Source organism: Alexandromys fortis, unplaced genomic scaffold (assembly GCF_014885135.2).
Source record: "Alexandromys fortis isolate MF-2015 unplaced genomic scaffold, M_Fortis_MF-2015_v1.1 scaffold_386, whole genome shotgun sequence".
Taxonomy (NCBI): Eukaryota; Metazoa; Chordata; class Mammalia; order Rodentia; family Cricetidae; genus Alexandromys; species Alexandromys fortis.
Genome location: NW_026068260.1, coordinates 464,925 through 481,175, shown reverse-complemented (window position 1 = coordinate 481,175; position 16,251 = coordinate 464,925). Strand labels below are relative to the sequence as shown.

General features: G+C 42.9%; 1 protein-coding gene across 1 annotated transcript; it reads right to left on the bottom strand.

Moving 5' to 3' along the window:
* Positions 1–10,780: 10,780 nt before the first annotated feature.
* On the bottom strand, positions 10,781–14,951 carry Tigd2 (tigger transposable element derived 2). Its single transcript, XM_050131717.1, has 3 exons — positions 14,694–14,951; positions 14,330–14,535; positions 10,781–14,241 (listed from the first exon to the last, which is right to left on the bottom strand). The coding sequence occupies exon 3, from the start codon at positions 13,795–13,797 to the stop codon at positions 12,220–12,222; it is 1,578 nt and encodes a 525-aa protein (XP_049987674.1). The 5' UTR covers positions 13,798–14,241; positions 14,330–14,535; positions 14,694–14,951; the 3' UTR covers positions 10,781–12,219.
* Positions 14,952–16,251: the final 1,300 nt, after the last annotated feature.

Here is a 16,251-nt window from a genome sequence, read left to right as displayed (position 1 = left end):
TGGAGGATTTCAGCAGCGGTCTGAGGGGCCGCCTCCACGGTCGAGGCTGTGGCCGAGGGCGAGGCCGCGGGGTTCCCGGAGGTAAAGCTGAAGACAAGGAGTGGATTCCTGTCACCAAGCTGGGCCGCCTGGTTAAGGACATGAAGATCAAGTCCCTAGAGGAGATCTACCTGTTCTCCCTGCCCATTAAGAAATCTGAAATTATTGACTTTTTCCTGGGAGCTTCCCTAAAGGATGAGGTTCTGAAGATCATGCCCGTGCAGAAGCAGACGAGGGCAGGCCAGGGGACCAGGTTCAAGGCTTTCGTCGCTATTGGGGACTACAATGGTCACCTAGGTCTCGGTGTCAAGTGCTCCAAGGAGGTAACCACTGCCATCCGAGGGGCCATCATCTTGGCCAAGCTTTCCATTGTCCCTGTACAGAGAGGCTACTGGGGGAACAAGATTGGCAAGTCCCACACTGTTCCTTGCAAAGTGACAGGTCGCTGTGGTTCTGTGCTGGTGCGTCTCATCCCTGCCCCCAAAGGCACTGGCATAGTCTCCGCTCCTGTGCCCAAGAAGCTACTGATGATGGCTGGCATTGATGACTGCTACACATCAGCCAAGGGGCTGCACTGCCACCCTGGGCAACTTTGCCAAGGCCACCTTTGATGCCATCTCTAAGACCTACAGCTACCTGACCCCCGACCTCTGGAAAGAGACTGTGTTCACCAAGTCTCCTTATCAGGAATTCACTGACCAACTTGTGAAAAACCACACCAGAGTCTCTGTTCAGAGGACCCAGGCTCCAGCTGTGGCCACCACATAAGGGTTTTTATACAAGGAAAATAAAAGTGAATTAAGTCTGTTAACAAAAAAAAAAAAAAGAAAAAGAAAAAAAAAAGAAAGAAAAAGAAAAAAAAAAGAAAATTTTGTAGAATTCTTAGCTGAAACCATTTGGTCCTGGGTTCTTGTTTGGTTGGGAGACTTTTGATGCTAGTTTCTATTTCTTCAGTTATAGGTCTGTTTAATTTGCTTATCTGGTCTTGATTTAATTTTGGTAAGTGATATTTATCCAGAAAGTTGTACACTTCCTTTAAGCTTTTCAATTTTGTGGAGTACATGTTTTTGAAATGTGACCTGATGATTCTCTGTATTTCCTCTGCGTCTGTTGTTATGTCCCGCTTTTCATTTCTGATTTTGTTAATTTGGATAGTCTCTCTCTGCCTTTTGGTTAGTTTGTATAAAGGTTTGTTTATTTCGTTAATTTTCTCGAAGATCCAACTTTTGTCTCATTGATTTTTTTGTATTGTTTTCTTTGTTTCTATTTTGTTGATTTCAACTCTCAACTTAATTATTTCCTGCCTTCTAGTTCTGTTGGGTGAGTTTGCGTCTTTTTGTTCTAAAGTTTTCAAATTTTCTGTTAATTCACTAGTGTGTGATTTTTCTCAGCTTCTTTATATAGGCATTTAGTGCTATGAACTTTCCTCTTAACTCTGCTTTCATTGCATTCCATAAATTTGGATATGTTGTTTGCTCATTTTCATTGGCTTTTAGGAAGTCTTTAATTTCTCCCTTTATTTTGTCCTTGACCCATTGATGATTCAGGTGAGCATTGTTTAATTTCCATGTGTTTGTGGGTTTTCTGGAATCCCAGCTCTGTTTTTGTACCTTGAGTTATCTAAAAGAGAAAAAACATTAACTAAAAGTGTTGTAATTTATTTTAAAATGCCATGAAGAAAAGTCATGTCATGCAACAAAGCTCACATAGGAGGCTTATTGGTAGAGGAGAGAGAAGAGGCAGAGACAGGGCAAAGACTGGTCACTGGGGACGAGAGTAGCAGAATAAAGAGAAATAGTGGGGGAGAGAGAGAAAAGGAAAGATAAGAGAAAGACAGAAACAGAGGAGAGATAGGCAAGGCCCATCTTTCAAAAGGGAACACAGCAAATTTGCACAGGAGGTGCTTAGTAGCTGCAGCTGAGGACATATTCTGTCAGGACCCCAAGGGCAGGCTAGTATGGATGCCTGAATCCTAACAAAAAGTCAGTGAGACATGTGGTCATCTTAAGTTGTGCATGTGGTGATCTTGGAGATATCATTATTTTCTGAAGTAAGAGGGGCCAGCAATTGAGTGAAAGTGAATTTTAGGGAACACTAGTGTTATTGTTTCCACCACCCGAAGTTACCAGCATTCTAGCAGAATGTTTAGCCAGGCCAGGCATTGACACTTCCAGGTTCCATGGCTGCACATGCACCATCAGACGTTCAGAAAACTTATACAGCGACCCACGTCCTCAATCCGTAAGTGATCTACACAACTTATTCCTGATGCAGCTACGTATGTCCCTGTGCGCATGCGGCCTTTACAATCTCTTTAAAATGTTCCACACTCTCTTCCTCCAACATGCTTCAAACAGGCCTGAGCACTCCCCCTCACTTATCCCCCATCCTTAATAAAATATTAAAGTGAGTTCTGTTGTGTGTCTTGTGATCCATCCTCACACCTGGTAACTTCGCTAAGCCCGAAGACTGACTCTGGGAATGGGGCCAGCACCCTCAATCAAAGCACACCTGAAGCCTGGCGAGGGAGAAGAAAAGTGACTCAATCGCCAACTAAGTGTCCTGGCTCATAGTGTCTAATTTTAGTGGGTCATGATGCTTCAAGGCTTTCAGAATGGATCAGGTCACTCTCAGTTAGAGTTCAGGCCATACATGTTTTCCTAGCTAAAAATTAAATTAGAGAGATATACGGTGTTGATGATTTTATAACGTTCGTGGGATTTTGGTTAAAAAAATCATAATGCAAAGTAAATTTACAAGGTAGTGGGTGTGGTTTGAATAAGAATTTGTCCTCATAGCCTCATATTTTTTTTGAATGTTTAATTTCCAGAAAGTGGAACTGTTTGAAAAGAGTGACAGGTGTGGTCTTGTTGGAGTAGATGTCAAGGAAGTGTGTCACTGATGTGGGCTTTGAAATTTAAAATGTCCAAATCAGGCAAAGCGTCTCTCTCTGCTGCTTGTACATCAGGATGTAGTTCTCAGCTACTTTTCCAGGACCATATCTACCTGTCTGCCACCATGCTCCCCACCATGGTGATAATGTAAGCAAGCCTCAATCAAATGCTTTCTTTTATAAGAGTTGTCATGGTCATGGTGTCTCTTCACAGCAATAGAACAGTGACTAAGACAGTGATGGGCTTGGATCTGTGTTGTGGGTCCCTCATCTCTCTGTTTATCACTTTTTCCTATATAGAGTGAGCCTTAAATCCAACCAAAGAGTGGTTGTTTATTCCCACATTTATGGCATTACTGCAAGAGTATATGCTACAGGCAGGTCTCTGTGTAGCTGAGTGAAATCAATGACTGCTTTTCTCCTCTGATTGCACACAAAGTACCTTCTGGCACCATGAACACTGGTCAGTGGGGCTGAAGAGTCCTGTTGGGCACCTGCTCTGTTTGCTCCATGTTCAACGGCATACGTAAGTTGTGTGTCCAGCAGTAGGGCCTTAGCTTCAGGCTATGAAAAGAACCAACAGCCTTGGCAAACGCCTATGATGTTTGGGGGTGAGGAGGAGGAGGGTGTCTGTGGGAACGGTTTTACCAATGATTCAACAAAATGTACCCCATTCCTGGCACTCGAGCTTTTATTAGTGGTATAAGATATCTACTTGGAGAGCCGGGCGACGGTGGCACACGCCTTTAATCCCAGCACTCGGGAGGCAGAGGCAGGCGGATCTCTGTGAGTTCGAGACCAGCCTGGTCTATAAGAGCTAGTTCCAGGACAGGCTCCAAAACCACAGAGAAACCCTGTCTCGAAAAAAAAAAGGAGGGGCATTTTCTCCCCTGTTATATGGTGACTCCATTTAAATTTCTTTCTTATATTAATATACTTTAGCAAGTTTTTACATATGGCTTTTCAAAAGGCCTTTAGTGTCCTTTTCCATTTTCCCTTCTTTATCCTTTCCTCCCCATAATCCTCCTATTTTAGTTTCTCCACTATCTGTTTATAAAACTATAATCTATTTCTGCTTTGTTGAAAGATTCCCTACTCCCTTCCTGGTCCCTTACTAGTTACCTAACTTCTGTGCTTATTTGGAACAAAAAAAAAATCTTCCATGGTGCAGTAGATGAGTGGTGGTCATGGGCAACCTTAGCTTGTGCTCTTCTTGAAAAGTCTTTATTTCTCCATAAATTTCAGTAAAATGCTTTACTGCCTTTACAGACTAACAACTAAGATGAATATAAAATTATTAGCTTTCAATTCTCTCCCTGTAAAAAACCTATGCCCATTAATTCAATTCTCATTCTATTTAAGCTACAAAGAAACTAAAATATTTTTTTTTTACAAAAAACCTGATTTGATATTTATGTAACTGTTTCTGACTGGGTGTTTTGACTCATTCTTTGATAGTTTTTAATGTATAATCCCTCCCTAATAATAGTTCCTGCTATTCAGCATCACTATTTCAGATATCCCTGTATTTTGAGTATATTGTACACTTGGCAACAGGAAGTGTTGTGCTGAGTGACCCAGGGATGAGTAGGCAAGAATGGGTGGTTGACATGACGATCACCAACATAATCAATACTCTGATCCATGGCACATGCATTCCTGCCTCCTCCTGGGTCAGCTATCAGGTTCAATCTTATCTCTCATCCCTCTTTTTCCACTAGATAATATCCTCACTTTACCCAGCTTCTTGGCCCATACCTTTGCTTCTTTCATCTCTCTCAACACAAAATACTGTATACATTTTCTAATCATTCAAATTTGTATTATTTTTGATTTTTAAATGCATATAGAAAAATTTCCCAAGCCCCTGTTTAGCATGTTATCTATAGTTTGACCCTGTGGTATAAGAAGAAATATAAAGTGTAGTCTTAGTCTTCTTGCTCCTGGTTTTGGCAGAGAAGTAAATGTCTTGAAGCCTCTGAATAATAAAATGTAATAAGGGCATCTTTTATTCTAGAGAGGCCAGTCTTAGTGGCTCCTAGATGGCTTCAAGCTAGTGGATGGCCCTGAGAAAGACAATGTCTAGATCAGAAGCTTAGCACTTCAGTCCTGCTCCAAAACTCTGGGTAGGTAGAGGGGCTCGAGATTGAGCCAGTGGTCAATGGATAGTGATTCAGTTGGTCATGCCTACACAACAGAAAGACCTCTAAATCCATAAGCAGTGATGCTCAGGAACCTCCCAACCCATTTGTGCTCTTGGAAGAGATGTGAGTTAATTCCACAGAGACAAAGTATCTGGTTAGTAACCTTCCAGGCCTTGTCCTATGTGCATTTGGCTGTTTGTGTCCTTTACAACAAATTGAGAGTTAATATTCATGTTCATGAATTCTGAGTTATTGTAGCAAATTACTGAACCTTGGGGGAGGAAGGGAATTCTAATCTGAGGACTTGATGCTTACAGCTGGTGCTTGACGTTAGTACAACCCTGCGGGGTGAGCTTTGAAATCTGGGACATCAGATGCTAATTCTGGGTTAGAATTATGGGGTAGCTAGCTGGGAACAGAGGTGGGGAAATGATGATGATGATGTAAAAGACACAATACCGTTAGGTATCAAGAGGGGAAAAAATCCCTCTAGCGCCTACCAAACTTAACAATGCTCCTACTAATTACACATTAATTATATCACATTTCAGTCAGATTTGTTATGACTTGATTTCCCCGTATTCAAACTATACACTCAAGTCTTCTCACCACAAATACACTTAAATTCTTTAAGGGCAAGCTAAAAACCTACATGTGAGGAGAGCTTTTCAGGCCATCATTGGAATCTCAGTCACGTGCTTTTCTTTTCACAGAACACTTAATTACAGTGCCTTCACATTTCTCTGTATTACAGTGGCCAGGAGAGAACACAGACTTCTCTTCAATGCTTCAGAATAAATGGGGGCAATCTCTGAAATATTTCACCAGTAGCCCTCCAAACTGTCATGGCCATTTCAACCAAGGCTGGGGGGGGGGGGCGGGAGATGGGCTGCCTAAAGGCAGCTGGAGACCTGATGAGCTTTCTATTCTGAAAGTAGGGATAGTGGGTTCAAACAGGAAACCTAAAGTGTGGGGAAACACAAGAAAACCCCATTATGGTGTATAACATGGATAGTTTGGAACATATAAGCAAGGGAAACAAGCTCTTCTGGAACAATCTAGAAACTTATTACCAGGTTTAATCCAGATACAAGGAAAACCACTAAATGGCTATATGCCATGACCTCTTCATTTTTTAAATTTAAAGGGAACAAAATGTTACGCTTTTAATGACCAATATCTCAACAATTTAGCAGGGATTACCCTGCCCTTTCCGTTCCTAAATTAGTAAAACATCTGGATGTGTGCAATCAATTAATAGTATAATGAAATATGACAGCTGAAAGTGATTCTATTTTAAATTTTTAACTTTTGCATCCAAATATAAAATATATTTTGTGAATATAAGTTTACTAGTTGAAAATATCTGTATCAGTCTTTTTTTGAAAGACAAGATTTGCAGTTTTAATTAATTAATTAATTAATAATTTTAGAAGACCAAGTCTAGCCACATAGATCTCTCTGGCCCAGAACTATGTAGACCAGACTGGCCTCAATCAGAAAGAGATCTGCCAGTCTCTGTCTCCAAGGTCCTAAGATTAAAAGGATTTCCCCCACAATGCCTAGATTTATGCAGTTCTTAAGTCATATTTCAGAGAACTTAAAATTATCATGTATCATTAAGAAAATCCCCATTACACAGATAGAAACGTGTCTGGAATGTAAGGACAGTCAATATTGTTTTCCCCATGATGGAAGCGTTTTTAAAATGTAGGATGCCAATTTAGCAACTAATTCTAATTTATAGAGGTGAAAATTTTTTTCCAGAAAAAAACTATACTCTATTTTTCGTAGAAACTAATTCAAGTATTGTATATAATATTCGGAAAACTTCTCATTACTACAATGGGAGAGTGAAACCCCTCCACTTATTACATGTCAGTGGTCCAAAAAGAAAATACAAATGCATTTATCCTAAGTCAACATTTGTTTATGTTACATAGATTATGAAAATTCTACAGAAGTCAATTGTCATGTTCATTGTTAAAGTCAAAAAATGCAAAATAATTCTGGGTCTGGAGGTGTAGAACTCTTACCTAGCATGTGTGAAGTCTTAAGAGCATTCCCCAGTGGCAGAGAAAAATTAAGGTTGTTAACATACTGTGTGCATAACCTCAAACCAGCAACTGTCTGTTTGGTGGAAGGGGAGCTGAAAAGTTAATCGTGTTTTGTGTGTGAAACAATGTCTCAGGAGATCCAAAACTTTTGAAGAGTATGACAGGGTAGCTATGATTTTCATGGTCTTAGAAAAAAACATCGACATCACATTTTGTTAGAAGTTATGATTGCCTTGAGAACCAAGCATTTTGGGTGGAGGTGAACTTCACAGGTTAACAGGATTGAATTTCACATTCAATTTTCCTCTTGTAACTTAAAAAAGGGAACATTCCCAAATTGAATTAGATTATTAAATACCTGTACCAAAATTCCAAGTTATCTTCTCTCCCAGAAATCTTACCTGGTGTGTGCTGCTGGCAGGTGATTTCATTACAGGGTTGGTGTGAAAATAAGAATTCTCAGATGTGTTTGTATAGAGTTCTAGGAAAATCACACTCAAAACTGCAGTAGTTTTACCAAATAGTTCATATCAACCCGTATAGTGGTTATTAAAATGAAAAACATTTTGTCTTATTCATTTTATTATGTACCTAGAACACCTTTCATTTCTAGCTTTCAAAATTAAACCATTCTGGTATATTCTTGAAAGCCACATATGGAGAGATTCTAAGCATTCCCAGCACCCCCGGAGTAGATTCCCACTGGGAAATGTGGCTGGAAATACCCTGCAACCCAGACCACGCTTCTTTTTATCAGAGGGAAATGGAATGATGTCCCCTTGAGCAAGGACCTGGGAGTGGCAAGAACTTTCTGCACCTGATGGATTAACAATGACATTGGACTCCCTGGGTTTTACAGTGGAGACAGCTTTTCCTTTAATTACATACCCTAGGCATGTTACTAGAAACTGAAAGTGTTTGTTTTCAGTTCTTTTCTTTGTTTCTGATTTTGTCTTGTGGTAGGAATATCACAACCAGTGTTTTGTGCATGCTCGATAAGCACTCTGGCACTCAGCTACTATCCAGCTATCTAGCCTTTGCCTCTGGAGACAAGGTCCTGCTATGAAGCCCTTGCTTAAAAGGGAGATTCTCCTGCCTCTGCTTTCTGAGTTCTAGGATTCCAGATGTATGTAGCATGACTAGGCTCAGCACCGAAAGATGGTCTGAATGGTTTTGGCAGTGTGTCCCTGGATTCCTGAAGTCTGGATGTCCTTGAGATATGGAGGAATACAATTTTTTCCGAGGGCCGAAAACGGGTGTCTTAGGTGGGAGTGTTTGATTGGATCTCTGTCACCTACACTTGAGTTTCCTTTCAAAATGGTTAGTGCATTTCACAGGACTGGTGTTACTGATCACAAAGTAAATGTTACCTTGTACAATATTCAGAGTTACACCTGGTTACAGGCCTCGCTCCTCAGCGTCCACACTTAGGAGGGGTTCTAAAAAAAGCCAGGTATCATGCTGGGCACTGAGATGGTGAAGATCGGTTCAACCCTTAGTGGGACACCACTTACCATGCACTCGGCTAGTAGGCCACACTGCCCAACTTCAACTCCCCTCCTGGATCCTAGTAACTCTGGTCTTGGTCAAATTACCTTCCTCCACTTTAGTCTTTAGGGAAACCATCGAGTTTTTCTTGTAATGTGGGATATTTGGGAGTGAAAGGGACCTGCAGCAGTCACTCTGGCATGAGGGTGACAGTGGGAACAAAGTGAATGAGAACTAGTCCTGTCCAGTCGTCTCCAAATTCATCGATTCCACAGCAATCAATGTCGTTGCTGCCGATGCTGCTTGGTCCAAACCTGCTCTTTCACTCCCCGGCTTGGCATTTCCATAAGCAGACTGTTTTTCTGCTTATAATATATGAACTAACACCTGCCTTCTGCCACGTGGAAAAGAACATCGACTTTAGCCCAGTTTTCCCAGACTGTGGCAAGGACAGGCTCTGCCTGTTTCTAATGACTTGATGGCCCTGTTAATTAACAATACCCAAGGGTCTGTGGACTGCAACATCCTCCCGCCTGTGCATACACCCCAGCCAGTATTCCCAGGGTGGGCCTATGCCTGGAATCTCAGCATAGGTCCTCAGACTCCTGGAAGTCTAAACATTTACCACAGGCTGTGACTCACTTTCAAGGAAGATCCTGGAAACAGATTTCTCAATAGCCACTGGGGTACTTAAGGGGCTGTATATCAGCATCTAGATAATGCCTATTTAACCTTCCCCCCTTTTATGCCCAAGAAAACCAAGATTCATGAAAGCACAAAAAGCTCCTAAGGTTACATACAGAAAGATCAGAGCAGCCAGCATTGGTGCTTCAAATCTGCTGGCCTCCAATAAACCTATTCTTCCTTGAAATGTGGACAGCTAGGTATGCAAGATGATTTTACATCATTCACCAAGTGGCAATGTTTGTTTTTAAAATAATGATTTATTATTACTTGAAATTGAGTTAAAGAAAAAAACTGGCACTAGAAACCTGAAGTAGCAGATTTTACTACATGGGATTGAATGAGTACACCTGGGAAATGGGCAGCCTTATGACAGTATAAGCTAACTAGTAGCTACAGCTCTCTTGAATAAACCGTACTGTTTTCTAGTACCTGATGTGTGGCTCCAGCCTCAATACTCACCTGTGCAGAATTCCATTTCCTCAAGATGATCAGGTAGGCAAAACTGGGCAGTTTGAGGAAAACGTGTTAACCATAAGAACTGTTGTTGGGCCAGGAGGCGCACACCTTTAATCCCAGCGCTCAGGAGGCAGAGGCAGGTGGATCTCTGTGAATCTGAGGTCAGCCTGTTCTACAAAGAGAGCTCTAGGTCAGCCAGAGTTATTACACAGTGAAACCCTTGAAAAAGCAAAAAGGGAAGGAGGGGAGAGGAGGGAAAGAGGAAGGGGGAATGAGAGAGGAGGAGAGAGAGAGAGAGAGAGAGAGAGAGAGAGAGAGAGAGAGAGAGAGAGAGAGAGAGAGAGAGAGAGAAACAGGAAAAGTTTGAGGGGGCTGGAGAGAGAGATGGCCCAGTGGTTATGAGCAATGACTGCTCTTCCAGAGGACCTGGTTCAACTCCCAGCACCCACATGGCAATTCACAACTATCTGTAACTCCAGTTCCATGAATCTGGACACCTATGGCAAAATACCAATGCACATAAAATAAAAATAAATTTAAAAAGATCTATTTTTAAAAAAATTAAAAAAGAAAAACATTGTCAGAGAAGACTTAGAAGTCTTCTAGAAACGGTATTTATAATCTGAAACCTCTGATCAAAGGGCAGAATATTATCAATCACAGCCTCAGGAAAAAAAGATGTTATATGAGAGCTCAAAGTTCCTCTCAGACCACAAGGAATCTTATTCTGAACAGCTGGACCTGTCAGAACCAGTCTCCTGTGACATTTCCTTGATTCTTTACACCAATTCTGTTACTATAGCCTGATAAAATGAACTGTGTGCTGCTTCCTGCTAGCTTATGTACTTTAAAGGGATCGTATTGCTTCAATGGACATGCCAATATTCAGATTTTCTTCTAGAGCAAATCTAACATTGATTTACAACGTGCTAACAACAGCCTGGAACAATTCTGTTCCCTATTGCAACTTACCTGTCCTGTAGAGATCCCTGCACACTTAACCAGAAGACCTTGAGTGAGCAGGATTAACCCTTTAATTTTTATTGCAGTGATAATCACATTCAACTGAAACTACACATACTTTGTTCATCTTCCTTCCTGTGGAAGGAGTTTCCTAATACAGAAACATCATTCTGAGTTCCACACTGGATCTGGTCAGTACTGCTACTTTCTGCAGTATAGGAACCACGGCTAACACTCAAGAATCGCTCTTTTCTAGGACCCAAGTATTAAAAGTCATATATTAACTCATTTAATCCTTACACGCTCCGAGAAACAGGTAATTATCCTGTTTTAAAGATATGTGCAACCTTGGCCACGGTGATGTCAATCAACGAGGGGTTCTCCAGGACTTCCCGCATGGTCCACAATCTCCATATATGCTGACATTCTTGGCATTTCACAAAAAATACACTCCATGAAAAAAATGGTGTACTTTTTAAAGTTTTACAGCATTACATAAATGCCAACAAGCTTATTAAAAATTCCTGACACCCTTTTAAACAGGTTAAACGAAGCTTACCTATTACTTCTAAACACATTCTTTGGGAAATCAAAGCTCAGGTTCTTGGATTAAGGCTGAAGTCCTTCCACACAAATGAAGAGCTTTCGTCAGGTAGAACAAAACTGAAGTTCCGTGCCCTTCTCTCAGAATATTTACCTGCCTTTTCCTTCACTGCACTCAGAAATGGGCAACTTCAGTAGCTGGCTGCCTAAATTTTGCCAGAAAGGAATGCTGTATGCAAGGCTTTACACTACTATAATCCAGCTCACTGACGCCACAGTACCATTCTTTTTTTTTTTTTTTTTTTGTGAAAACAGTTTCCCTTTTTTATTCCACACATACTGTACACACAACCGGAGAAGGGCAACAGCTACTCCATTACCATGTTTTGTTGTTGTTGAGTGGTGTAAGCAGCACTTATGTTACAAGAAAAACCCTGTAAGCATCCAATCCAGCCGATGAAGAAACTGAAATGTAAGGCTTTTCTTCATCTTTTCTCACCCCTTCCCTCCCCCCACCAAGAAAAGGCTAGTACCATTCTTCAAGCACAAATACTGCTGAACTCTCTTAAATATCTCACCAATGGAAATGCTAAACTCACTCCCCAATATATTTTACTTTACAAACTGACATTCAGAAAAAGTCATCAAAATTAAATTTAAGTAAGATTTATTGAGTGCCTGCAGTGTGCACAGCCCATCATTAGACATGGTGAAATTCAGCCATACAACATATCCCAGCCTTGGATACCCTGTGATCTAATTAGTATAACACAGTGTAGAAATAATGAATTCCATGTCATTGCTCATTTGGGGACAACATTAAAGAGCTGTAATTTAGGTAATCCAAAGCGCCATCTAATTCTAAAATGATTCGTAACATTTATCTGGTCTTAGATAACACCACTGCAAACAAGTCAAAGATGAAAGCACATAGCAACAGAAAGGAACGCTAGAGATGAGTTTTATTTTGAATCCTCTGCTTTCTTCTTATAATGGTCCGAAGCCTCCGCAATACCAGCTTATCGGAGAGTAGCATGTCATCTTGTTGTTCTAGATAATCCAGCAAATTTTCAGTCCATTCAAGTGCAGCTTTGTGACTAATATGCTTGTCTGGATTTAGTTCTGCTTTCCTGGTCTTCCTGGAAGGCTTTTGCTCAGCAGGTATAGCCTGGCTTTTAGCATCTACAATGTCAGCTAAGACTTGACAGTTTGAGTCACTGCGCCGAGGGTCAAACCACTGCTCAATATTTTCAATGTCAACATGTTCACAGTCTTCTGTATTCTGTAAAACTGTTGCTAAATTAGCAGCTAAAATGGCTCCTTCACCAATGTTCACGCTTGAATTTTCTTCATGGCCAGGGAAAAGCTTTTTCCACGCTCTGGTTATGGTATTTGATCTTATCATGTTCCAAGCTCTTGAGGCCTCATAAATTGCATCCAACACTGTCAAATTCTTCCAAAACATTTTTGGGTCATTTGCTTCATCCATGTATTTCTGGATAAGTCCTGCTCGGTAATATCTTTTGACTGTGGTTAAAACTCCTTGGCTCATAGGTTGAATGAGACTTGCTACATTTGGTGGCAAATATTTCACAATTATCCTGCCGTCGTCTGAGCTCAACAGGTCCTGAGTTGGATGCGCTGAGGGGAAATCTAAAAGCAGTACTGCCTTTTCTCGAAGCCCTTTGGATTTCAGATGCTTCTGCACCTGTGGCACAAAGCACTTCTCAAACCACTGTCTGAAAACAGACTGCTCGATCCATGCACTTTTTTGACTGAAGTAAGTGACAGGAAGGTTGGAAAGGTCGGTTCCCTTGAAGGCACGGGGTCTTTTTGCTTTCCCCACAACACAAAGATTAAGCTTATGTAAACCCGTGGCATTTGCACAACACATAACGATGATTCTCTCTCTGCTTGACCTGTACTCCGAAGTATTCTGGTCAGTGTCAAAAGCCAATGCCCTTGGGGGTAGGCATTTCCAGAATAGTCCAGTTTGGTCAGCACCATAAATTTGTTCTGGTAAGAGACTTTCTCTTTCCATGAATTCCTGAAAGTTACCACAAAATTCACTGGCAGCAGTTTCATCCCCTTTTAATTTTGTTCCTTTACCAGCAGCCTTTGGAATGCCGTGGCGCTGCTTAAACCGAGTTAGCCAGCCTGATGAGGCATTAAAATCACCTTCCATCCCCAGGGCATCAAAGAAGAACTTGGCTTGTTTTGCACAGATAGTCCCAGACACTGGAATCCCGTCTGTTTTCTGTTGGTTAAACCACTCTATCATAACTCTATCAAGCTCCTCATATGTTGATGACTTCATAGATTTACGTTTGGACACCCCACTTGTAGGATCTGAACTGTTGGCATAATTTATAATTCTTTCTTTGTTTTTTTTAATGTCGCGAACTGTGGATTCGCCAATCCCATACACGACAGAAAGCTTTTTAAAAGAGTTGCCTTCTTCAAGCTTCTTAATAATGTCAAGTTTGTCTTTAATTGTCAACACCACACGCTTACGTTTCCCCAACATTTTAGTCTAATGTTTTAGATAATTAACAACCTAGATTTGAACATAAAGGGACTAGAAAATGGAGGCTTAAGAGCCCTCAGTCGTTACCTGGGACTTAGACTTGCAACAGTTTTCAAAGGAAGCCTGAGTCTCTTCACCTGCATTTTGGAACTTCAAGTTCCTATGACCAGGGAAAGCTCCAATTGGTCCTATTTTCTCTTCTTCCTCCTTGCTCTTTTCATAAAGGGCAGCCTTACTGGAAGCCAGAAGTTGAAAGTATATTGCCCAACGAAGGGATCTAAAACAGTCTCACGGTGATCAACTTTTGCAGAATTCTTCTGTTCTTATGCTTGCAAACTTGACCTACAGAAAAGCGGAGCTGGAAGAATCACTGCCTGACTGTTGTCTTTGTCAGGCAGCCAAGTGTGTGAATGCTCTCTTCAAGGCAAGGACTCCAGTGAGTACCTATGAAAATCATAGCGACGGGAGGTGAGCTGTAGGGCTGCAAGTGGACAAGCAAACAACTCAGTACTTGAAACCAACGGAAACTTACACCTAATGGATTTGGCAGCTGAAAGGGAAACAGCGGAGAAGAAGTGATGTCACATGATTCAAGAAAGAATAAAAAACTTCATTGGTGGAAATCAGGACCCAAGGCTGAGGCTAGGGGGTGGTGGCAGGCTGGGTGAAGACCACACAGTAATCCTGGTGGACGACGATCTCCATGACCACAGAAGTAGCTGCTCGAGCCTCTGAAACCTACAGGAAAACACCAAACACGTTTTCTTTTCAGTATCAGTCCACGGTATTACTCGTACCTACCCTTGCAACTGTGTCGAGGACATCACTGCCTACCAACCAGACAGGTAACAGACAAATAACGTTCGCAGGCACCACCCCGGAGCTTGAGAGCCTACCTCCTGACACTACCAGGGCCTCTCCCCGCCCCGGCCAGCGAGCTCCGAGCCGGACGCTGGGTGAAAGTCGGCGACAGGGGGTCACAGCCGCAGCCCGGCAGCGGGCGAGCGGTCACCGGGCGCGCCAGACGCGGGAAAGCGGGACGCCGTCATCGCGCCGCCTGACCGGCCGGAAAGCAGAGCCAGCAGCGGAGGTCTCCAGCGAAGGCGACCCCGCCGGCCGCCGCACAGCCTGCGCCCAGCCGAGCCGCTCGGCAGAGCCGGAAGGCAGGGGATTAGGAGCGCGCGCGCGCCCCCGCAGGAACGTGGTGTCGACGAGGGGGCGGGGATGCGCGGGTGGGCGAGCGAGCGCGCGGAGGGGGCGGGACCTCTGCGGGGGAGGGGAGGGGCTTGGTCGACGCTCCGCCTCCGGACGCTCAGCAAGCCGCGGCCTCGGGCGGATGGCCATTCCTCTGGCCACCAGGGGGCGTCACAGCCTCGTCCGCGGTGGCGGGGCTTTGCGGCTTAGGCCGGAATTGCAATGGCTGTGTCTGCTTTCCGGTTGAAGACCCAGGTCTCTAGGTGCCTAGGGAGCGCTCGGTGCCTGTTTCCAATCCTCTGCGGCTGCGGCTGCGGCGGCAGCGGCGCAGAGCCCAGGAGCCGGGCGGGCGGGCATCGCGGAGGGCGCAGAGGACCTAATGCTGGAGCATCCGTGGAAGGATCTGTCCCTTGCTGTCAAAAGGGAATTTCAAGACTTTGATCTGGATCGGGTCCTGGCGCTGTCTTCTTCAGTCCCTCTATCTGTTGAATAATACCAAAAGAAAAAAAAAAAAAAAACTCATCTCCTCCACAATCGCCTAAACATATCATAACTTCTATTTCTCAAGACAACATTTTTACTAAAATTTTAGTGCTCCGAAAGGAAAATCAAACTGAGCATTCACTGCTCAGAGGAAGAATGTTGATTCCAAGCGCCCTTTCTGTCTCCCCAGCCATATCTGCACCATTGTCCTCAGAATCTCACCCTTCCACTCTCTGGCGTGGTGGAAATCCCTTCATCTATTTGTGCGGTCACTGGATAAGTCCTACTTTTGCCTTGAAAGTAGACTTCCCACAACTCTCTCCCGCTTCTAGCTGTCAACCTAGCAATCTTGGCAGTTCTGAATGACCATTTCGAGTAAAGTACAATTTCACGATGGTTTTACGTTGCTTTAAACAGATTTCTTTCCCCTCCTTGTTTCTAAACAGCATGAAACACTTGCAGCTGTTTACTCCTTGACAGACAGGAGAGCTGGCTGTCACAGACTGCCAACCTCCTGGAAATCATGCTGCAGGTAACCAAAAGGAAACCTGCCTGACTTTACCCTGTCCCCTCCTTTCTCGGCCTCCTGTGATCACTTTGGCCTATGACATATAAATAAATAGTTAAGTAGAGGAGGAGGAGGAGGAGGAGGAGGAGGAGGAGGAGGAGGAGGAGGAGGAGGAGGAGGANAGGGAGTAAATCCAGCCAATCTACCTCCCCCACTTACTTTCTGAAAGCAAATCTCCTTCTCCAGTGTTTTTGTGTCTTTGGGTGCCT

What these genes read in the sequence shown, in the direction of transcription:
- Tigd2 (XM_050131717.1), bottom strand. Translation starts at nt 13,797, where the DNA reads ATGTTGGGGAAACGTAAGCGTGTGGTGTTGACAATTAAAGACAAACTT.